General features: G+C 33.9%; 4 protein-coding genes across 4 annotated transcripts; 1 reads left to right on the top strand and 3 right to left on the bottom strand.

Moving 5' to 3' along the window:
- Positions 1-1,242: 1,242 nt before the first annotated feature.
- Positions 1,243-3,351, bottom strand: LOC139848503 (uncharacterized). Its single transcript, XM_071838232.1, has 3 exons — positions 3,314-3,351; positions 2,316-2,925; positions 1,243-1,860 (listed from the first exon to the last, which is right to left on the bottom strand). The coding sequence occupies exons 1-3, from the start codon at positions 3,349-3,351 to the stop codon at positions 1,243-1,245; spliced, it is 1,266 nt and encodes a 421-aa protein (XP_071694333.1).
- Positions 3,352-6,050: 2,699 nt separating this feature from the next.
- On the bottom strand, positions 6,051-6,803 carry LOC139848502 (fatty acid desaturase 4, chloroplastic-like). The gene has a single exon (XM_071838231.1). It carries the CDS (start codon positions 6,801-6,803, stop codon positions 6,051-6,053), a length of 753 nt encoding a protein of 250 aa, XP_071694332.1.
- Positions 6,804-12,618: 5,815 nt separating this feature from the next.
- LOC139849169 (fatty acid desaturase 4, chloroplastic-like) lies at positions 12,619-13,640 on the bottom strand. The gene has a single exon (XM_071838834.1). It carries the CDS (start codon positions 13,573-13,575, stop codon positions 12,691-12,693), a length of 885 nt encoding a protein of 294 aa, XP_071694935.1. The 5' UTR covers positions 13,576-13,640; the 3' UTR covers positions 12,619-12,690.
- A 1,108-nt stretch (positions 13,641-14,748) lies between these two features.
- Positions 14,749-20,793, top strand: LOC139847626 (uncharacterized). Its single transcript, XM_071837333.1, has 7 exons — positions 14,749-15,175; positions 17,748-17,888; positions 18,536-18,901; positions 19,015-19,260; positions 19,456-19,548; positions 19,815-20,015; positions 20,404-20,793. The coding sequence occupies exons 1-7, from the start codon at positions 14,846-14,848 to the stop codon at positions 20,617-20,619; spliced, it is 1,593 nt and encodes a 530-aa protein (XP_071693434.1). The 5' UTR covers positions 14,749-14,845; the 3' UTR covers positions 20,620-20,793.
- Positions 20,794-24,529: the final 3,736 nt, after the last annotated feature.

The following is a 24,529-nucleotide window of genomic DNA, read 5'->3' as shown; positions in this document are numbered from 1 at the left end:
CGTCCCATGAAAGTCTCTCCTTAATCGTAGCCTCTGCATTGATGTCTAGTCTCGATGATCTTTTGAATTTATTTTTTAGTGACTCATCTCCAAGCCAAGTATCATTCCAAAATGAAGTTGAAGCGCCATCACCTATAACTTTGACAAAAAGCTTTCGAAAAGGAATGTTAATGTTCTCAATGTCCAACCCAGTTTTAATGATGCCATTCCATATTGATCCAAAGGAACCAATACGAAGTGAATCATCAAAGGATAACCCCCCCGAAGTCCCATAAATACTCAAGATGACTTTGATCCATACAAAGGAGGTTTCGGTTTTAAATCTCCACCACCACTTGCCAATCAAAGCCATATTCTTGCTTTTAAGAGAACCCAAGTTAAACCCGCCCTCATCATATGATAAAATTGTATCATCCCATTTGACCCATGATATTTTAGCTTTATTTCCCGACCCTCCCCAAAAGAAAGAATGTCTTACACACTAAAGATGTTTTAACACACAAACCGGGGCACGAAAGAGCGAGAAGTAGTACAACGGGAGACTATTAAGTACCACTTTTATAAGTGTTAAACGTCCACCAAATGACACCGAACGAGCCCTCCAATCCGAAAGTCTCTTTTCAAATTTATGTATAACCGGTTTCCAACTTTCTTCTTTTTTAATGTTAGCACCAACAGGGAGACCGAGATAAATAAAGGGAATTGAGCCAACTTTGCAACCAAATAACTTAGCCATGATTTCCACCTCCAATTTATCCACACCGACCCCGATTAAATTACTCTTATGATAGTTTACTTTAAGCCTTGATGTAACTTCAAAACATTTTAAAAGCTTCATAAGATTACGGATATTACCTTCACTCCATGACCCAAAAAGATAGTATCATCCGCATATTGGAGGTGTGATATGTTAATCATGTCATCTCCAATTTTAACCCCCGAGAACATATTGTTTTGCACCGCATTCTTTGCCAACACATTGCCTTCCGTCGCTAAGATAAACAAGAAGGGAGAGAGTGGGTCACCTTGCCTAACTTTTCTTTCAAGCTTAAATTCATTAGTAGGTGAACCATTGACAAGAATTGAAATAGAAACCGACTTGAAACATGACATTATCCACTTTCTCCACTTTGAGCCGAACCCCATAATTTCCATTATTTCCAACAAAAAAATCCCAATTTAGACAATCAAAGGCTTTCTCGAAGTCAACTTTGAAAACCATGCTTTTCATTCGTTTATGCTTTAAGAAGGAGATTGTTTCATTTGCAATAAGTGCACCATCCAAAATATTTCTTCCTTTAATAAACGCACTTTGCTCAAAACCAACAAGATCGGGCACCACTTTTTAAGACGATTAGAAAGAAGTTTCGCAATTACCTTATAATAGCTACCGATCAAGCTAATGAGATGGTAGTCATTAAGGCATAATGGATCTGCTTTCTTCGGGACCAATGTGATGAAAGACGTGTTGTATCCCTTTGAGATATCCCTCGTTTCCCAAAATAAATTAATGGACTCCACCAAATCGTCTTTAATAACATACCAAAATTTCTTATAAAAACCCATATTAAATCTGTCCAGTCCAGGAGCTTTTGAGCTACCACACCCTTTCACCGCCTCCCAAATTTCAGATTCACTAAATTTTTCTTCCAACGCACCCGCTTCATCCACTGACAGTTTATGGACATCAAACCCCATAGATTCTGCAGGCCCACGAACGGAATCGGTAATAGTGGGTCCAACAGTACCTGTTGGCCCATCAGACGCAGTAACAGTAGGCCCAACAGGCGCAACATGGTCAGAATGGTTGGGCCTTAGCGAGCTGAGATGTTCAGGCCCATTATTCCCATCGTGATCAGCCTATAAAACCGGCATGTTTGAGTTTTAGTTCCCAAAATCATCTTGAAGTGCTCAAATACATATTCCTTCACGACATTTGGTTCCTCATTCCAAGACCCGCTAATGTTCAACCCCCGAATATTGCACTTGTTATATTTTCTTCGAAGAGTGGAGTGGAAGTATTTTAAGTTCTCGTCTCCCTCTAAAATCCCACAAATACGATCCTTTTGTTTCATCATGCCCGATTTAATTTTCTCTTTCTCAATCCAACTTCTACGAATCTCCAACCAATGTTCCTTTTCGGTATCACTTATTGTCCCCGATTCGGCCAAGATTTCAAGCTTATTGGCCTTATCTTTTAGCTCATGTATTTCCCCATCCAAATTCCCAAATTATTTCTTGCTCCAAACCCTCAAGTCTTTTTTAACATTTTTCAACCTATCCCTAAAAATACAATCTTTTCTAGATCCTCTAACCGATTTGTTCCAAGCCTCTAAAATCACTTTATCCACACCATCCTTTTTGAACCATTCATCAAAGATCTTAAAAGGTTTTGGCCCAAAATCAATGACCCGATCCCTTAATAGGAGTGGGCAATGATCCGAGTCTCTACAGTCCAATGGAACAACCGAAAGGTCGACCCAAAAACTAATAAATTTGTCGTTTACAAGGAAACGAACAAGTTTACTAAATTTTGTGCCGTCATCACTAATTCGTGTGAATCTTTTCCCATTTATCGGAATCTCAATTAAATTGTTTCTTGCAATGAACTCGTTAAATCGTGATGCTCGAGAAGGATGGAAAACACAATTGAGTATATTCGAATGACATCTTACCTCATTAAAATCCCCACATACAACCCATGTCGGGTCTATTTTACTTATTAAATCATCTAACGACCCCCACATTAATTTTTTCTCTTCATCATTGTGCGGACCATATACATTTGCAATTAAAGTTTCATGACCGGAACTAACCCACTTCCCCTGAATGGCTAGGAAATACTCGTTACCACCTGCACTTTCAACAAGAAAACTAGAGGTATCCCATACCACTAACATCCCACCCGAGATACCGATGGCATCCCTTTAAACAAAATCACAATTACTATTCCCCCACAAAGTATGAACCCAATTTTCACCCAAGTTCCTACACTTAGTTTCTTAAAAAACCGCAATATCCGGTCTTTCCTTTCGACACATATCCATAACCTACCCAAATTTACCCTTAACCCAAACCGCGAATATTAAGTGATAAGAGCTTCATAATCAAAAAATAAAGACGAGGTAGAGCCACAGAAACTTACAGCGGGTTGGGGTTTGGCCACCTCAACCCGATTTTTTCACCAAACTCTTTTAATTCCACCATATTGATTGATTGCTCCTCAGAAACACCAATACCCCCAGATTTTTCCTTCGTAGCGTGCACTTTTTATTTTGACTTAGCCTTTTTACAAAAAAATTTACATTTATACCTATTGTCCTTTGATAAATCAACTCCACATTTAGCCATTGTTCCCATCCTAAGCAACCTAGAAGATGCTTTCTAGTTCCCAATCGCATCCAAGTAACACCCATTGCAAAGAGAAATTTCATCACATGCCCCACTTCGTCGCAATGTTAACTTCTATTTTTTAGGTTTCTCTAGATTAGACGATTTCTCCTTGCACCCACGACATGTATGATTACTCTGTTCCTCGTTATTTAGCCCACTACAATCAACCTCATTTATATTAACAGGCCCATTTGAATTTAGCCCACTACAATTAGCCTCATTTTTATTAACAGGCCTATTTGGACTTATTGCTTTACTGGACTTTTTAATTTGCTATTAGGCCTGGCCAGTGATATCGGTATCAACATCAGCATAATTATCTCCACCATTCGATGTACACCTGTCATCCACCTTGGGACTAGGGTTAGCCGAAAATCCCCCAGCGGACTCTGCCACCACCTCTTCGATATCCCCAAAAAGAGCATTTATCCCAAAGCAATGAGACTCTTGATCTTCTTCTTCATCAGAGCCAATTTTCTGGTTCAAAAATCCGGTAGCATGGCCGGAACTGTTTACACCTGGACTTTTAACTGATTCAGATCTTCCGGAATTCTCACATGGCCTGCTATCTTTTTTAACATTTACATCCACCTCATGGACTTCATCGTCTTCAACCATGTTTTGCAGTATCCTTCACTTCCTGAAAAGTCATCTGAGTTTATATAATCTGATGTGTACTCAGAACTGGTAGTCTTGTCGTCACACGTATCATCTTCCCTTCCCCAGCTTGGAAAGGATTTTTCTTGTTTTTGACATACAAAAAATAGACGCAGGATTTATGCATAAGTTTAATCGAATCTTCCACTATTTCAGGCTCAAAAATTTTAACAAGGACATGCCCATAAGCTAGCTTTTGATTGCCAGACAGTGAGCAGTTATCTAGAACATATGGTGTCCCCCACCATTCGGCTATTGAGCTAAATGTCTCTTTAGTCCAACAATGAATTGGCACCCCTGATATTCGTAACCAAGTCATCCTTCCTTCCGGCCAATATGATGCCTTCCATCTTGTGACCTTATGTATCCATCTTTTCAAGGGGTGATGTTCTAGTTCGATTACCTTGTTTGCAGACTGCACAGACTCGAAGATGATCATAACACTCACCCCACCTAGTAACTTTAACTGTATGTCACCGAAGCCCTCTGCTTTGATAATTGTATCGAAGTTTTTGAGTATTTCAGTGCTATATACTTCACATACGATCGCCTATTTAAGCAGTTCCTCGTTACTACCTTTGTCTTCAACGATCACCAGCTATTCCTTTTTCTCCCCATTACCTACACCACCACTTGGAAACGAGTTACATCCTTTCTCCTTGATACCATTGAGTTTTTCTCTTAAATCAGCCATTCGATTCCCCACCACATCATTAAACCGCCTTCCATCTTGAAAGCATACCCCTTTGTTGGTTTACTGTTCGATTTATTATAATCACCAGTCAGTGCCTTTGGTTTCCAACCCTTGGGAGGGTTCATCGCTTCATTAGGTTTAGGACTTCTTTCAGTAGCTTGGAAGATCTTGATGAGAGAACCATTGAACTTCACCTCCTCAAGACTTCTCGACATCCTGTACTTATCCACCACTTCAGCGAACCTAACAAACGCAAATCGACTGCCGCTGCGAAGCCTTTTGTTTGCAATATAAACGCCCTGCACTGCACCGTAAGGCTTGAAGCTCTTTCCAAAGATCAACCACGCTCCAATCTTCCGGGAAATTGAAGAACATGTACGATGTGAGATGATTTCTGTTTGACCACTTGTTTTGACGCCCATAGTCGTCGTTGTACTTCTCCCTAGCGCCCTCCATGCTTGCCCGTTTGTTCCTCACCCTCTCTCAAAAAGATGTAATTTTCACTTTAAAAAATAACCATTAAAAAATCATTAAGCTCTTCATTTACTCTAAGTTGTTATTTTCAAACATTTTTTTTTTGTTAAATAAATTTAGTTTAAATTACCTTTTATATAAGGGCCAAACTGACATGACTAAACATATCTTAAATGAAAAAAAAAAATTATGCGGGACGTACATTCTTTTTGAGATAAGAAAATATGAATTCAAATTATTATTGCAATACAAACACTTTACGATATAACAAAAACTTTTTATAACATAAATTGTAAATATGTTGTTTAACTCTTTCTCAAAAGCTAACTTAAAAAAACGAGGGAACACCTAACCAGGGTCCTATTAGCCATACACGTAAATATAGAACTCACTTTTAAAAGCTAGTTTGAAAGAAGAAAGAACGCTCAAGCTTATAAGTCATCCACTAGTCCCATACCCGCCACTAGCCAATGTGGGATCAAAACACTTTACTTGAGGCTTTATTACATCATGCAAGTGTGTAAGTGAATTGAATATTTGTTATAACTTACTGATTCTTACCTTCTAAGTTCTAATTAAGCTAATATATGTGAACATAATCAAATAAGTTGAAATTTTGAAGCTCGTTTTCTACCTTAACATAGGTAGGAAAAAAGAAACATATAAGCTTAAGCAAATAAGCTCACTCAAACACTAATAAAATGTGAGTTTATTTTGTGAAACAAATCATATAAACAGCTAACGTATCTTAAGACTAGAAACATTAATTAACAAGAGTACATCATTTATATAAAACTGTTCTAGTCGATTTTATGGAAGCTAGCAATCATATTTAGCCGTAGTTTGGTTTGATCGATGACCGCGGTTGCACACCAAATGTTAAGAACACCATCATTTCTAGAGCCTCGAACACCTTATAATCGTCTAGAAACCTATTCCAAACCCCACTCACTATGCAATAGTTATTGTTAAACGGTCGTTTGTGGTGCGCAACATGTTGTGATCGCGATAAAAGTACTCCAATGTCTTGTAACACCACTACTATTACCGGGAGCTTGTTTTTAGTCTCATGAGCCCATGCATGAAATTGTTGGCTAAACATTAGGCACCCACTAGCCATCCCCACAAATCCCATAAATAATGGTTGATCATGATACATAAAGTCCATTGGTAGCACCAAAAATGTGACAAAACACCCTAACATATGCAACTTGTTAGCAAACTCGCGTTCAACAATAGTGTACGGGAATTTATGATGGCCTTGAAACGCATTGATTTGTGAACCAAATATTGGAGTTGATGCGTCACCATAATTATCAATAGCCCAATGATATACACCGGATGCAAGGTCCGCAAACAAGTATCCAAGCAATAAAGCTAGTATGAGCTCAAGTTGTAGGTGTGAGGTAACCGAACCAACGACGGAGATGGCTAGGGAGACCGATATGGTGGTGCATCCGGTAGCCACCCATACACGGTGGGACCAAGTCGATTTAAGGCTTGGGTCATTGAATTTTGGTGAAGTGGCACGGTGGTCGTCGTGGTGGTCAATGGCAGCAACGTTAACACTAGGTACCATCGACATTACTCCGTATAATTTAATTGGAGTACATTTAGGTTGGGGTGGCTATATATATGCCAGCTACTAGTTGTTAGTGTATAGGTTAGGCTCAGCCCGTTTGTTGGTGTAGGGTTTCTAGGGTTTGCATTTGTGCTTTATAAATAGCCGATCAATAATAAAGTAATCTTCACGGGTTTTATTAATTAACATGGTATCAGAGGATCTGATCTAGAGACCTAGTTAGCCCCCTTGTGCCGCTGCTGCTGCCATTATCCCACCCGTTGCCTTATTATCCCTATCTTTGTAATCTCTTTATTTTCCAATTTTTCTTCACATAAAAAAAAAAAAAAAAAAAAAAAATTCCCATCGCAGCATTCTTGTTGCAACACCTGCAACGCCAATTATCCTTATTCTTTTATCTACTTCTTTCTTTCTTAACATCATAGCCATCCTCTTCTTTTAGTCCCAAAGTTTTCTATTTTTAATTTTAATCAAGAATCTCAATTAATAACAAAACAAAAAAAAATTTGCACCGCCACCATATTTTGCACAGCCGTGTATTCTATAATCAATGGAAATGATTCCTTGCTTATCTCTTTGTGTGCTACGAAAAAAAAAAAAATATTCGAAAATCAAAGGCTGTGGCTTTCTTTTGCTATTGACTATTATTCGGAGCAAAACTTTGCATTCTCCAATTTTTGTAGATTCTATATTTTCTTACGCCGTTTATTTTAACCACCTCACAAAATAAATCACCGCTTGTTATTTTATTTTTAATTTAATTGAACCATAATCGGCGTGGGGCTGAGCCGCCTAGCGTGACTAGGTTCCAAACCCCGGAAAAAAAAGAGAAAAAATCCTTTAAAAAAAAAATCTTATTTGCAGCATTGATGAAGATTGGTATTGTCGACAAAGTTCTCTGCCTAAGTCCTGCTCAATCCTTAGGCAAAGCAAGCCACGACGTATAAAAAAAGACGTTACGGAAAAGGAAACGCAGTCAAGCACGACGCAACGATATCAGCGAAATCAGTTTATTTGGTGCAACAAATAAGAAAAAAAATATCTTTTATCTCTTTATTTAATGTTTATTGTTTTGATTCAGTCCGAACTTTCGCGATTTCGCCGTTCGGAATGCGGGGAGTGTTAGAGTGTATAGGTTAGGCCCGGCACGTTTGTGGGTGTAGGGTTTCTAGGGCTTGCATTTGTGCTTTATAAATAGTTGATCCATAATAAAGTAATCTTCATGGGTTTTATTAATTAACACTATTGTGGGGTAGCGTATATAGAATGAAATGGGGTTGGTTGTTAAAATTTAGAGGTAACAAAATTGGAGCTAATAGCACAACATCTTGTTACTAGTGAAGGGACCCGTGATTTCACGAGATTGTATAGGAAAAATTGTTGAATGATATTTTATAGATGACAAATGTTATTTAACATAAACTTGGATGTTAAATTATGAGAATGTAGATAACATAGCATAATTGATCATACATACTTATGAATGAAATATAAACCTATGTATAAAATATTAATTCTGTAACACAAACTTTGTATATGTTTGAAAGGTTATGATATATTAGAAAGGGAAAAATGCCTTCAATTGTATAGCAGCTATAGTGTCATACCCACCAGAAATACACAAATCTCTATGTTTAACAACTTCATCAATAACAAATGTGGTTCCTTCATCCACTTCCAAAATCTTTCATCCCTTTCTCTTTTTCCGATCACATATATATATTTATTTTTCACCAGCAAATACATGTCACAATGAACATTTGTAACAAAAGTGTCTCTCATAGTCTCTCATAGCAACAGTCGGTAACATTATCTGAACAAAATACATCTATCTAATAAGCACAGTCTTTCATAGCAACAAAAGTGTCCTGTAAATCATCTGAACAAAATAATACTCGGTAACATTACGTCATATTGGAATATAAAACAAATCTTAGTATTATTGGTCTTTCAAATGAATGATGTGACTATATGAGCAACGACACAAGTGTGGCAATATTGACCTTAATCTCAACCCACACCAGCTATGACCCATTACCAAGCCATGTGTTCATTTAGCCACGTTTACAAATGAGATCCAATTAAGGAAAGTACATACCAGAAGTGGACTTTGCTTTAGCATAAGCAACACGCAGTTCATTGCTTTTCGGAAGTAAACCATTTGAAGCAGCTTTCATGTTACTCTGTGCTAACTCCCACTCGTGCTCAGTGCCTAAACAGCCCATACAACCCATAAAAAGCACAACTTTAGAGAGACTTATTTCATAAACACCGTTACTCGTGTGTGATTCTGTGATATTTTCTTATTTACAAAGACTTTTTCATAAACACCCCATCAAAGCTTCAACTCTAAATAACGTGATTAAAAAGTGCTACCCGCATAGCAAAAAAATAAATAAATAAATAAATACTAACTGTCCAAACATTCAAAGCAACAATAACTGCTTATATAAAAAGATCATTGATTTAGATAATTTTCTTGAGTCCCAATCGACAATAGGCTTGAGTCATGATCCATGTATATCAACACTCATTCTGCAAATACAAATGTTGGCAAAATGGATCAAAATGGATCAATTGACACCCACTAAAGAAATGAAAACTCTGATATAGACATAGGCGGACCTTCAAGGGAGGCATGGCAGGGTGCTAGCCCCTCCAGCCTTTTGTATAATTACTAGAAGTTTGATATTATATAGGTTTAAAAAATATAAATTCTATATAATAGCCCTTCCAAAAAATTAGAAATAGCCCTTCCAAAGCTTCCACCCTTTTGTGATTTGCCTTTGAAGCATTTTCGCCCTCTCGGTAGTGTAGTTCAAGATCCGCCACATATACAGTTCAATAACAGAATAGTAGTACGAAGTAGAAAATAAGAAAACATTGCGTGATGTATTGTATAAAAGTAAACTGAATATTGTGTTATTATAGAAATGAAAACTCTTCATTGTAGTACCAATTTCATATCATTTATCACCTAAGCAATATAATTTGTCGAGATTAACAAAAAAAACAAAAACTAACAAAATATAAAAAAAAAAACTCACCTGATGACACCTATTATATTAATACGAACAAAAACCTACAAAAACGCGCAATGCGATAATATTTATTCAAATACATTGTGTAATGTATTGTATAAAAGTAAACTGAATATTAGTAGCTTCTTAGCAATAAAAAAGTATTAAGCAATACGATTCATTTGTAGAAGTGTGGACTTGAATATGGCACATGTTAGATGAAAGTGTATATATATAACTTACATATATCATGCAAGGCCTATTAAGAACACGCATCTTGTTAGTTTCTCTTAGTCATCCATCCAACATCTTGATAACTGTTATAATTACATAAACCTTTAATTGGATGATAAAATAACATGTGCTAAGTAACCTTTATAAAACGAATATGATAATATGAAGATTAATGCAAAGCTAAATTACCAAAGTATATGTGTAAGATGTTCTATACTCAAACTCTTTTAAACTTGACATTTCATTAAACACCTAGTGTGCATTATGAAAACATATTCATAAACCACATGATGGATGCAGATGATTAACCTAAAATCCCTAAACTAACTATTTTTTTTCATAAGTACGTGTTGTGAAATTTCCATGTTTCAACTCTATCAGAAACTGAATTTCAAGAAGCATACTTTGTGACCACCACTGACTGCTACATCATGAAATGCTTTCATATCAATTCCAGGTTGAACATAACTCAGATGCATCAACTTCCCGTTCTAACTCTAGTACCTTCCTAGAACATTGTACTTTTAAATCCAAAAAATCAGTGGAATTCACAATTCAAACCAAGACATGAAATAAAAATTAGTATGCAAATCTTTAAGTGAGAAAAGATGAGTCCCTGATGCAACTTTGCAACTAAATTCGCACTTGTCATTTCATTAAACATGGGGCGTGCATTAAACATTCATACCTATATCTTCTAAATTCATATAAAAAAACAAATCAAAAGCTCGTTCGTGCAAATTAAAAATCTATAAGAAAGATCCGATTACAATTTAAAACATGAACATACCTGACAAAGATTTTGATTTAATTGAGATTGTAACCAAATCAATTCTGAGAAGCTATATAAATTGAGAAAAACGATTGTGGTGAGAAAAACCTGTATTTATAAATCGATCATCATCATTATCATCTATAAACTAACAAATAGCCAAAAATCACCAGGAGCCCTAAAGTTTTGAAAGTAGAAGAAGATAAAGAAACTAAAGATGATTAATGAAGAAGATGGTAAATGGTTACCTGATTTTGAGATAATGAATCTTTTATCAATTTGAAAGTGAGATAGTGTTGATGAATGAAGCAAAATTGTTTAAATTTTTTGGCCGTGGTATTGTTCTAGTCAGAGAAAAGGCGTGATATGTGCTGCAAACCCTAAAGCTTGTGATGTGAAGAGGAAGATGAGAGTCATGTGCAGTTTGGAAGAAAAGAAAAAAAACCCTAAAGTTTGGTAGAGCGTGAGTGATTTAAGAGATTTTTTGGGAGAAGAAAGTGTATGGATGAAGATAAAGCAGGCGAGTGATGATTTTTTGTCAAGCAAGCGTGCAAGCTTGTGGAGTTTCCAAGAGAAGGAAGCTCTTTATTTATTTGTATCAGTATCTTTAATTTACAGATAACTTTATAAATTACTTTAATATTTGTTTTTTTATTTCAGTATCTTATTTAATTATTTTTATTTAATTTCTTAAATGATTAAATAAAATTGTAAAATAAAACTCTTTATGACATCAGCATCATGGCCTCTCCTTTTTTTCTTTTCTTTTTTTGATTTTTTTATAAGCTTTGGTAAACCAATTTTATGACATCCACTTTTAGCCTAATATTAGAGTAGAATAGATTTTCTATTTTTAGTGTTCACATTAAAATTGAGAGAAAATTAGAGGTGTCGTTTCAACTTTAGTGTTCATTTATTTATTTTTTATTATAGTTTCACATTAACTAAATTAATTATATGTTTATATAATTATAAGTATATATATAAATAAATAAAACATTAATAATAAAAATAAAATTACAAAATACACCGTTACATAAATTAGCCATGAAATACGATTACATAAATTAAGATTACAAGAAGTTAAGAATCGAGCTTAGGCTCACGTGTAATCGATGCTTTCGGACAATCCGTGCAAAAAGTGCATACTTCTAGACTATCCATGTTAAAAATGAACTATCAATATACTTTTTAGCAAACTACAAGGACCATACGTGTAATTTTGTCTTTTTCTATTGACAAAATTCAACTTCCACTACAGTTTAATGTGTAGGCAAAGTTAAGTTTCCTTTTTATAAACTAATGTAAGCTTATGTTCATCAAGCTTTTTATGTAACTTTAGTTACCCCTTTTCTATAATTTGAATTTGATATTAATTCTCGGCTAAATTTTATTAATTATAGATGAGTATATACGAGTATTAAATTTTTTTTTTTTTTTTTTTTTTTTTTGTGTTTTGACTTTAGAGTGCTTGTTACTTGTTGGTACTAGAATCAAGCAAACGTTGAACAACAGAAGGATTGTAATTGCTTATATGGGCCTGACCCGGTTACTAGATAACAAAGTTGGTCTAATTTGTTGGACTATTGAAAATCGGGTTTGGTTTAAGGGATTTGGACATCTAAAACTATATAAACCCGCACCATTAACCCATCACCAGTTTAAAAACAGCCACATATCTGAATTTGAACCATTCATTTCTCCTCCAGAATCTGGTTAAAGAAACAAGAAAGAATTTAACCTTTTTACGTTGATTAATTATTGTTTATTAAGAAGAATGAATGCAATGGAGTATTGAACAATGGTGTATTCTATATACTTCTTTTATTTGTCAATATAAATCTTATTAAACAAATTAACAATATCATTTAGGAGAAATTTCCGGATCATCCTCTGCCTCCTCGGTCCAATCAGAATCCGGTTCACTCCATGACCGTGGCCGGAGACCAAACTTAAAGAACAGTACCAATTCTAGAGCCTCAAACACCTTATTATCATCTAAAACCCCATTCCAAACCCCACTCACAATGCAATAATTGTTGTTATACGGCGATCGATGGTGGGCCCCATGTTGCGATCGAGATACCAAGACTCCGGCATCTTGTAACGCCACCACGACTGGCGGCAACTTGCTTTTTGTTCCATGAGCCCAAGCATGGAACTGCTGGCTAAACATGATGCACCCACTAGTTGTCCCCACAAATCCCATTACTACTGGTTGATCATGAAATATTAGATCAACTGGTAGTACAAAAAAAGTAACTACACGCGCTAACGCATGTAAGTTATTTGCAAACTGACGTTTGGTTATTGTCCAGGGCCATTTATGATGGCCCTGAAATGCATCAATTTGCGAACCAAATACTGGAGTTGAGGCATCGCCATAATTATCGATGCCCCAATGGTATACACCTGACCCCAAGTCCGCAAACAAGTAGCCAATGAACCCAGATAAAACGGGTTCAAGCCATATGTGTGAATCCACCGATTCCACAACGGAAGCTGCTAAGGAAGCCAGTACAGTAGTGCACCCGGTGGCCACCCATGCACGGTGTGACCAAGTCGATTTAAGACTTGGGTCATCGTTTTTAGGTGGATTAACGAGCGGTGTGGTGTTGATGACTAATGGTTCGAGTTTTGGTTTAGTCTTTATTGGAGTTGTGACAACACAATTGATACGATGGTTGTGTCGGGTGTGGAGACGATTGCGGAAGATGGTGGTCGCCTGATGTTGTGGTAAAATGGACATTATTTGGGTTGATTTGGGGGTGGCTAGATGGGTGGGTTGGGGTGTTATATGTAGATTGGGAATAAAGAAATACAAAGTGGTTGGTGTTGCTTGTTAGTCTACGTGGTTCTGTAAAGGTCGCTAAAGTGTTGGATTATGGTTTGTGGTACACAATATAAGTTCAATATTTGTGGTATCCATCTTATGTTTGTTGCGACTTTAAAGCTAGTTGTGGACAGGAAAAATATTAATTGGAAGTAAAGATAAAATACAAGTGTATTGGGTTGGGTTGGAATATGATTTGTGGGTTAACCACGGTTCAGAGTTGAGATTTAATACACTTTTGGAAACTAAGATTAAGTTGAGCCGTAATGATATTATTAAAAAAAGTTCACTAGCTATAGTTTTTTTTATTACCGAGAAAACTCCATATCAACGACCACGCTAGTTATAGTTTCACCAACTAAATTTCTAACTTATATTTATTTATGATTCCAGGTTCAATTTTCACTTCAATTAGGGAGTTTCTAACGTTTGATGGTACTACCAACATCAATGCAATTTGGGAAGGTCTCTGAGGGATTTTCCCAACCTTCGATGGTACTACCAACATCGTCGCGAATTAGGTTTAGCAGAACAAGCCTTACCGGGATGGAATCGTGTACGCTGAATAACCATTTGAGTTTTGATCCTTGATTATTCACTGATGGATTGTAATTATGAGTAGAGTTAACTACTTAAATACAGCAACATAGATACGTTCATTTCCAAACAAGTATATTTAGGTGTTATGCTTTGAGCTAAATATATCAACAAAATATTTATCTTTTTTTCGAACTTTAGTATAACCCATTGGTTCAAAAATAATTATAAATGTATAAAAACGTGAATAATTTTGTTAAGATATTATAATCTAAAGTTTAAACTGGGTATACCGGAACCAAATAGCTAATGACGTGGCGGTATCGGGATCACCCTTACAACCTTGAGGTTGAGGGTTTGAGTCTTGTATGAGACATTTCGTATTGTATATTCGTGTTAGATTTAGATGAGTGTTTAAAAAAAAAAAACAAAAACCTCGTATACCGTATCATTGACGTACTAAATAAGCGACACTAGGGAAAATGTCCATTTTAAATCGAGTTTTCGTGTAATTAAATCGAATTATCGTTTAATGTAAAGTCATTGAAATTTTATTTCGTAAAAGGAACAAAAATAAGAATCATAAGATTCGTAAATTAAAATCCTACATCACCAACCCTTCGACACTCGAGGTCTCTACACAGTGATCATGGCACCCTCTTCTTCACATATTTCTTCCAGATCCATCATTATCACAATCTTGATCATTACTTGTACCTTCATTCCAAAAGTACAACCAATTAAAGCACCCTTTCTTCCTCAAGACCTGCTTCCAATTTTACCCCAACAAATATCATGGCCGATTATTAGTTATCTCCGAAGTGCCACCGATATCCTCCCAACCTTCGTCGGCGCCGTCTCCGTTTCAAATAATTCCGATGTGAATTGGAAAGGTTCTTGCTTTTATCAAAATACTGCTTGGTTAGAGCTTCATAACAAAACTGGTAGTCAATATGGGGGTGGTACTCTTCATATAAAGGTTCTATTTTTATGATTTATTGATCATTTTTATTGGTTTTTTAATTTGTTTGAGATATGGGTTATTCTGGGTTTCTTGAATTACTGCCTGCTAATTAAGGTTTCTGGTGTAACTTATATGTTTTAGATTGTTTGAGTAATCGTATGTATCTTGAATTCTTGATTGATAGATCTTTTATTTTGGGTAAATTTGGTATTTTGACATGTGGGTTATTGTTTTCTTGTGTTTTAATTTGCAGCTGATTAAGTTTAGTTATTTTTTTTCTGCTTGTTTAGAGATTAAAATATTTAGACTTTCTTGAAGTTTCATTGGGTTAACCACATCTTCTTAGTTAATTAGTCTTTGTGTTTAGCTAAATTTGGTATCTTGATATGTTTCACATGTGGATTACTGGTTCCTCAATCATTTTGGGTACAACCATTTACCCAAAAAAAAATTGGCATGTTGTTTGACATTATGGGAAAAAAGAAATAACTTCAAACGAATACAAAAGTGAGTTTGATTAATAGTTAACAGTAGTAGCTATTAGCTGATGAATAAAGTGCCATATAAGTTGACAAAACCAGTAAGTATTCAGCATATAACGAGAGTAGGTTGGAGCTTACGTTGAACGCAATTCCCTTAAAACAGATATGAGCCCGTTTCCCAGGGTAGGACGGCTTAAAGCTGCTTATAACTGGAGACTAACTTGCCTGAAAATTGCAATAGCTAATTTGTGACTTTTACTGTTTGTATTTCCTGTTTTTTAGTATCTCAAAATGGTGGAGGTATTGACTCATTTATACATCAAGTAATACTGATTAATCAATCAACTATGATCAAGATCATTAACCAAAACAATTAATGATGTATCAGTTATGTGTCTTGATCACTTCTCTTGCAACTGAAGTGGGGTTGAGAAGTTACAGGTCCCGGACCCACGCAGGGCCGGTTCTATCGTTTTTGATGCCCAGTGCAAGATAGTCTTAAAAATGCCCCCCATAATTTATGTTTAATGGGTGCTTAATCATATTGCAATTTTGTTCTCAATGAAATATCCGCTAAACAATTATACACGGTTTTATGATTAAATTCATAATGAAATAAATTTTTTTATTACCCACTTAAATTATTTTTTATCAATAAAAATTGAAAATGATCAAGTATTTGAAACATAAAAAAAAAAACTTGGATTTATACTGAAGATGAAAGAAGTATTCCGTATTATCTTTAGTAGTCATGTTACAAATACAACCACTTCACACATATATATACATATCAAATTTACATATATATAATATTTGATTGTCTATAACCTTATTTTTAACTTTTAAAAAAATAATAATTTACCCTTTATGATAATGGTATACTAATCGGGTTGTCTAAATATACTAATCGGGTTGTCTAAAGTAGCTTTTTGCGTATATGTTCTGCCTATGTAAAACTATAGAAATGTAAATTCGGGAAAAAAAAAAAAAAGAGGAACTATTATATAAAGGTTTACATAGATAAGGGATGTTAATATAAATTCATGAATTTAAAAGGGTTAGTATATGTTTTTCTACCTCAAGTGAGTTTGTTTGACAAAATAACAGAAGTAAAGGGACTACTATGAAAAATGCATCTCCTTTTTCATCCATTCCTTATTTCCATCTGCCATTAACGAAACATACAGTCAAGTTCTTATATTCACAAAAAATTGATTATTTTTACTTGTAAAATTACCGGTAAATATGTATGACGATTCTTGTTTGATGCCCCTAGTTAGTTGCTGCCCAGTGCGGCCGCACGGGCTGCCCTATATCAAATCCGGCCTTGGACCCACGTGTATATGGTTGCGAAGTCCTTGTCAAAAGCTACATAACCATATAAAATGTCATGTTAAGGCTATAACCTGCACTTGATCAGAGTAGCAACCCTAATCGACTAGCAATCACAAACAAGCAATAACCAAAAATATAAACACAGAATAAAAGAACACGAGAATTATAGTGGTTCGGTTTCTAGGTGAAACCTACATTCACTTTGGAACTAGAGAGTATATTATTAATTTTGGAGGTGATACAATACATGTACAATGAGAGACTATATATAGACTAGTACCACCAATAAAAAACGGCTCAACAAATTAGGGTTGGCCAGACCCTGACTTGGTCACCAAGTAAACTCCTGGCCTGTTTTTATTGGGCTTAAATACGAAGCCTACACTTCAACATGTCACTCATAAATGTTATATATTGCATTTGAAATCCATTAAGTATGAGCTGATTCTTGAATTGCAACTTATGAAACTTTTAGTATAACTTTACTAGTGAATTGGTTTACTTATCTATAGCCTACGGGGCATGAAGAAACATAACCTTCAATAGTAGGTTACTTACAGGAATCTACATACATAACCAAAGGGTAAACGCCGATTAATACGTTTTGAATCGTTCAAGGCCGCAAGTCAAAGCACTTATTGTGACCTAAAGATTCAGAATCAGATTAATAACTTCACTCTTACATTCAGACATACCCTTGCATTTTATGCTATTACTGTTTTCTTATTATATGCGTCAAAAAGTTGCTGATACTTTTTTTCTTCTTTTAGGTAAGCAATGCACACAGCTGGACATGTATGGATCTTTATATATTTGCTACCCCATATCGCGTTAAATGGGATTATTATTTTTTATCCCGGGAACATAAAGTTGAGTTTGATGAATGGGAAGGGAAAGCCGAATACGAATATGTAAGCTACAAACTTACTATCGTTTAGAATACGTTTTTTTATTATTATTATTATTATTATTATTATTATTATTATTATTATTATTATTATTATTATTATTATTATTATTATTATTATTATTATTATTATTATTATTATTATTATTATTATTATTATTATTATTATTATTATTATTATTATTATTATTATTATTATTATTATTATTATTATTATTATTATTATTATTATTATTATTATTATTATTATTATTATTATTATTATTATTATTATTATTATTATTATTATTATTATTATTATTATTATTATTATTATTATTATTATTATTATTATTATTATTATTATTATTATTATTATTATTATTATTATTATTATTATTATTATTATTATTATTATTATTATTATTATTATTATTATTATTATTATTATTATTATTATTATTATTATTATTATTATTATTATTATTATTATTATTATTATTATTATTATTATTATTATTATTATTATTATTATTATTATTATTATTATTATTATTATTATTATTATTATTATTATTATTATTATTATTATTATTATTATTATTATTATTATTATTATTATTATTATTATTATTATTATCTGAATTAAATCCTGTCTTTTGATTGTTGAAGGTAAAAAATAAGGGTGTTTCTATTTTTCTCATGGAAGCAGGGATGTTAGGAACACTTGAATCGTTATGGGAGGTATTCCCGTTGTTTACGAACACCGGATTTGGCGAAAACGCAAATCTTGCTTTTCTTGAAAAATACATGGGAGCTAAGTTCGAAGAACGTCCTGAACCATGGGTTACAAATGTTAATATAGATGACATACAATCGGGTGACTTTCTTGCAATATCGAAAATCCGCGGGTTATGGGGCGGGTTCGAGACTCTTGAGAAATGGGCATCCGGGGCTTATGCGGGCCACTCTGCAGTTTGCTTACGGGACTCTGAAGGCAAACTTTGGGTTGGAGAATCTGGACATGAAGATGAAGAAGTAATACAATATCCTCTGTTTTTTTTTTTTTTTTTTTTTTTTTTTTTGGTGCATGGTTATATTTACCTATAAGTGAATAAGTGAATGAATTTAATTTGTGTGTTTGGTTGTAGGGTCAAAATCTTATTGCGGTTTTACCATGGGACGAATGGTGGGAATTTGAGCTAACAAAGGATAATACGAATCCACATATTGCATTGCTTCCTTTGCATCCCGATCTTCGGGCTAAGTTTAACGAGACGGCTGCATGGGAGTACGCGCAAAGCATGATCGGATTACCGTATGGTTACCATAATTTGATATTTAGTTGGATAGACACTATTGATGGAAATTATCCACCTCCATTGGATGCTCATTTGGTAAATTATTTCAGTTGTTTTGGTTTAGTAATTCAAAAGATCTTGCTGTGGGTCCTATTGTTTCTGCGGGCTATATACTCGTTTGATCGTTAGCTGCAATGGTCTAGATTAAAACCGAAAAACTTTAAGCTTAGTATTTGTAGGAAAATGGTGAAACAATGTTTATAGCATGAAGTATTGTTAATATCTATACAGGTTGCATCCGTTATGACTGTGTGGAACCAATTACAACCCGCATATGCAGCCAACATATGGAATGAGGCTCTAAACAAGCGACTTGGTACTGAGGTTCGTTTCAAGATTTATAGCTTATGTTTTTAAATTGAGTACTTGATTGAGGTGGCAATCTCAACCCGTTTACTTATGTTGAGTTTGTTGTTGTGTTGTGATTTATTTCAATTGACTTTGTTGAGTTCTCTCCGCGCAAAATCGTTTTGATGCATCATCAATCAACCAATCTTACCACCTGTAGTGATATTTATATAAACATAACGTTGCATAATTTAATGTTATTATTTAATCCTGATTTGGTTATTGTTTTGTCTTCTTTGCAGGGTCTTGATCTTCCTGACATATTAGTAGAAGTTGAACGACGCGGTTCATCTTTTGCAGAACTATTAACCATTCCCGAACAGGACGACTGGATTTACGTTGACGGAAAATCAACTTCTTGCGTCGCATTCATCCTTGAAATGTACAAAGAAGCAGGACTCTTTGGTGATCTTGCAAACCAGATTCAAGTTACTGAATTTACAGTAAGTTTGCTCAGTATTTGTATATACTCATCTGACATAATTACTGAGATAGTCCCTGTGGTTTTCACCAAATTACTGATATCGTCCCTGGGCCTTTTTTGATCGAGATAGTCCTCGTAGTTTGCAAATGTTGCTGAGATAGTTTTTATAGCTGACGGTCATTAACAGATTATTCGCACATGATCCAATTTAACGGAATTATATAACGACCGTCAGCCATAGGGACTATATCAGCAACATTTGCAAACCACGAGGAATTATCTTGATAAAAAAATCCTAGGGCCTAGTCAGCAATTTGATGAAAATCACGGAGACTCTCTCTGTAATTATGTCTACTCATCTGTCTTGGGTTATTTTATTCTGAGTATTTTCTAAAAAATTTATGCAGATAAAGGACGCTTACACGCTCAAATTCTTCGAGAACAACTCTAGCCGCCTGCCAAAGTGGTGCAACGATGGTGACACAGTAAAACTTCCATTTTGTCAGATTACTGGGAAGTATCGAATGGAGTTACCTGGATACAATACTATCGAACCGTACCCACATATGGCTGAAACTTGCCCGTCGATGCCCCCAGATTACTCGAGACCTAAATATTGTTAAAGATATGATTATTAGTAGTAAATAGTAGAGTAGTTAAATGTAACAACACGCTGTTGTTGTGTCTCTTTGATGGAGATTGGAAACTATTGTGCAATAATCTACTCCTTGTATATATTTGATGGATTGAAAACTTTAGTGAAATAATTTGTCTATACGTAACATGAGAAATTTATAGATGATATTTTCAAAATGACTTTTACTTCTTCCACCATTATTTCATGATTTTTTTCCTAAAATATCCCTTATTGAATAATATTAAAAAGTTTTAAAAAACTTTGCTGTTTTCATTTTCTTTTATTCGGCTTAAAACGAATTTTTATTTTTGTATGTTATGTATGTTAATTACTATAAAAGTTAAGATAATATGTTAATCACTCTAAAAGTTAAGATAGATTATTAAAGCATATTACTTAAATAATATATCTATCTATCACATTATATAAAGCACGTGCTATAAATCCTACGTGTCACTACCAAATTTAGTTATGCCACAGGTAATTACCTCATTTAATTATGTTGCGTGTAAGCACCATCTTTTTCTCTAGAATAAACTTACCATATTTTCTTTACACCATATATTTCTCTAGAATAATCTTACCATATTGTTCTCTATAATAAACTTATCATATTTTTCTCTATAATAAACTTACCATATTTTTCTATAGAATAAATTTAGCATATTTGTTTTAACAATCTTAATTTAATTTTAATTTATTATGAAAATAATTGTATTATTAATAACATGAAAATATAGCTCAATATCTATTATTCCGTAGTATTTTCAACTATGGGTAATATATTTCTTTTTGTTTATGTAGCTACCACCACCCGGCCATATTATTATCCATGTTAGAAATATGATTTTGTATATAATTTAATGACCATTTAGTTAATACAAAATATTAAAAATGATAACATGTACTCGGTTGTTAAAAGGAGTATATCTAAAAATTTGTACATCATTTGATTAAATAGTTTATATTTATTATTACTACCTAACTAAATATTTATTTGGTAAATCTTTAAATGATCTTTTTAGCAAAACATTTGCATCAAGATTAGTATTATTGTGTAAATATAACTCAATTAGTATGTTCATTAACTTATATGATGCAAATTAGTTTTGACTAAAGTGATTGATTTCTAAACAAACAAAAAAACTCGAGAAAGCAAAAATCAAACATCGTCATGTTTTGCTAAATTTGTTGTTTTATGGCTTTTATGTATCATGTTATACTTATCAATATCAATATTCTCAACTAACCTAATACGTCTCCTTCAATAAATATAAATCAATCGCAAGAATATATAACAAATCCTCAAATCACGAGCTCATAAAATGATTGTTTCTTATAATTGACAATTTATTTAGTTTTTACGTTTTCATGCAACACACGAGCACATAAAACTATAGATCAATCGCAAGAATATAAAACATATCCTCAATTCATGGGCTCATAAACCGATTGTTTCATATAATTGATAATTTTTTTAGTTTTACGTTTCCGTGCAATGCACGAGCTCATAAAACTAGTATAATATATTGTCTGTATATATTTTTGAGTATGAAGATTATTATATGTTCAATTTAAATGTGGCCCAACATTTGTACTAAGCCCGTTTTATGGGGCCACTTGGGTCAATGGTGATAAATGTCTTTTTAAAACGTTTTTAAAGCCCTGATGACTGGACAGCCCAGCAACTCTTAAATGCTTTTTGAACGTTTATATTTATTCTTTTTATATTTATATCATTTATATTTATTTATATTTATATCATCATAATAATAAAATTATATTTGCAGATGATAAGATATTTAATTATTCGTCGAGTATTTACTAGTGTAACAACACATTAAAAATAGAATAATGGTAGATGTACTACTGCTACCATATGTATGCATGTTGCTCAAACATACTACTTTATAAAGATGGGAAAATTTTACAAACCTAAAAATAAATTATTTGTGTGATTATGAACTATATTATTAATTTATATACTCCGTACAATTATAGCAATATGTTACCTTAAAATTTATTAAAGAATATATGACATGCACGTATAATAATATTATTAGAATATTTATTTATGTTTATTGGAGTACTTTGTGCAAATTATTATTATTATTACCCTACATACTAAAATACATGGGGGTTTTGATCGTTTCACCCCCAACCCCTCTCAAAAAATGCCCAAAACAACATTGGGCCAAGCTTCCACCGAAAAACTCCAAAAAAAACCCTCCTAACCTATAAATAACTTACAAAAACTACCCTTAACTCCAGGGGGTAAAATGTCAGTTTCGTAAATTAAAATAAAAACTCCACCCAAACAATTCGACAGCCCATATTTTTCTCCTCGCTCCGAGTTAAATTTCACCGATCGCACCGTTAAACTCGAAATATTTTTGTCAAAAAAACGAAACTAACTACGCTCAAAACGAACACTTTTTAAAAAACGCTAAACACATGACAGCCCGCATCTTCCCGCTCGCAAAGAGTTAAATTTCTCCGAAAGCACCGTCGTACTCGAAATAATTTTATGAACAAAACGATAAAAGGTACGTTCGAAACGGACACCTTTTAAAAAACGCTAAACACAACGACAGCCCGTATCTTCCTGCTCGCCGCGAGTTAAATTTTTCCGCCAGCACCGTTAAACTCGAAATATTTTTGTGCACAAAACGAAACTTACTACATTCGAAACGGACACTTTTTAAAAAAAGTTAACCACAACGACATCCCGTATCTTTTCGCTCGCCGCGAGTTAAAATTTTTCGACAGTGGCGTCTTACTCGAAATAATTTTATGAACAAAACGATAAGGACTACGTTCGAACGGATACTTTTTAAAAAAGCGCTAAACAAAAAGACATCCCCTATTTTCCTCCACCGCCGCAACGCGCGGTCGGTAACTTTCTAGTTTTTTTTGTAAAGATTAAGTATTTTTTAGACAAAATTTTATTCCTCGTCCTTGAACTTTACTTCGATTTTGACTCCCTGTCCTTTTTTTTTTTTTTTGCATTCCTCGTCCCTAAACTATGAAAAGAGTACATCCCTCGTCCTCCCGTCTACTTTCTGTCAAAACCTGCCGTTACCCCTTATCACGTGCATGTCATGTCGTATTTTAGTCTTTTTGGTGTTTTCTTCCCCAAGCTGATTTTCTTTCTCAAATAAAATATATACTATTACTAAAACACATAGTACAAGTACTCAATTCATCTTCATCTTTATCTTTATTTTCAAGCTACACATAAACAAATCCAAATACAAATACAAACATACTCAAATCCAAACCAGATTAAACGAACCGTCAACATGCATATGGTTTGAAGACACAAATAAAAATAAATACAAAAACAAAATACAAACTTAAATCAATGTAGGAAACAAAATACAGATCTACAAATTTAAAAGAGGGGATATAACCCTGAATCCCAGAAGACTTCCCATGGCCTTGATTATCAATTCCATAAACTGCATATCCTGTCTTCACAAGTCTTAATGCAACTCATATTTACATTTCATTAATTATTGATCGTAAGTTATAATTTGTTGTTAAAAAAGTTAGTTATAAATTATAATCTAATTACTATCCAAAACAGAGCAAGTCCAACATAGTAATATCCAAATTCAATGTTTATCCAAAACACCATTGATTATGGAAATCCAATAAGATCCCGCCTTCATTTGCAAAAAAAAAAAAAAAAAAAAAAAATCTAATCGTCATTTGCATACACAGGATCTAACCGTGTATGAATATAGAAACGAGATCTAAATATATACAATTGATTTCTTCGACTAAAAATAAATGACGACTCCGATGGATGGATGACGGAAGCGATAGATGGATGACGGTTACTTTTTGTCAGATCTGAGCACAAGGTTGTTGATTTCAGTGAAATGAATCGA

This window comes from Rutidosis leptorrhynchoides, chromosome 5, assembly GCF_046630445.1.
Source record: "Rutidosis leptorrhynchoides isolate AG116_Rl617_1_P2 chromosome 5, CSIRO_AGI_Rlap_v1, whole genome shotgun sequence".
NCBI lineage: Eukaryota > Viridiplantae > Streptophyta > Magnoliopsida > Asterales > Asteraceae > Rutidosis > Rutidosis leptorrhynchoides.
This window is presented reverse-complemented; position numbering and strand designations above follow the sequence as displayed.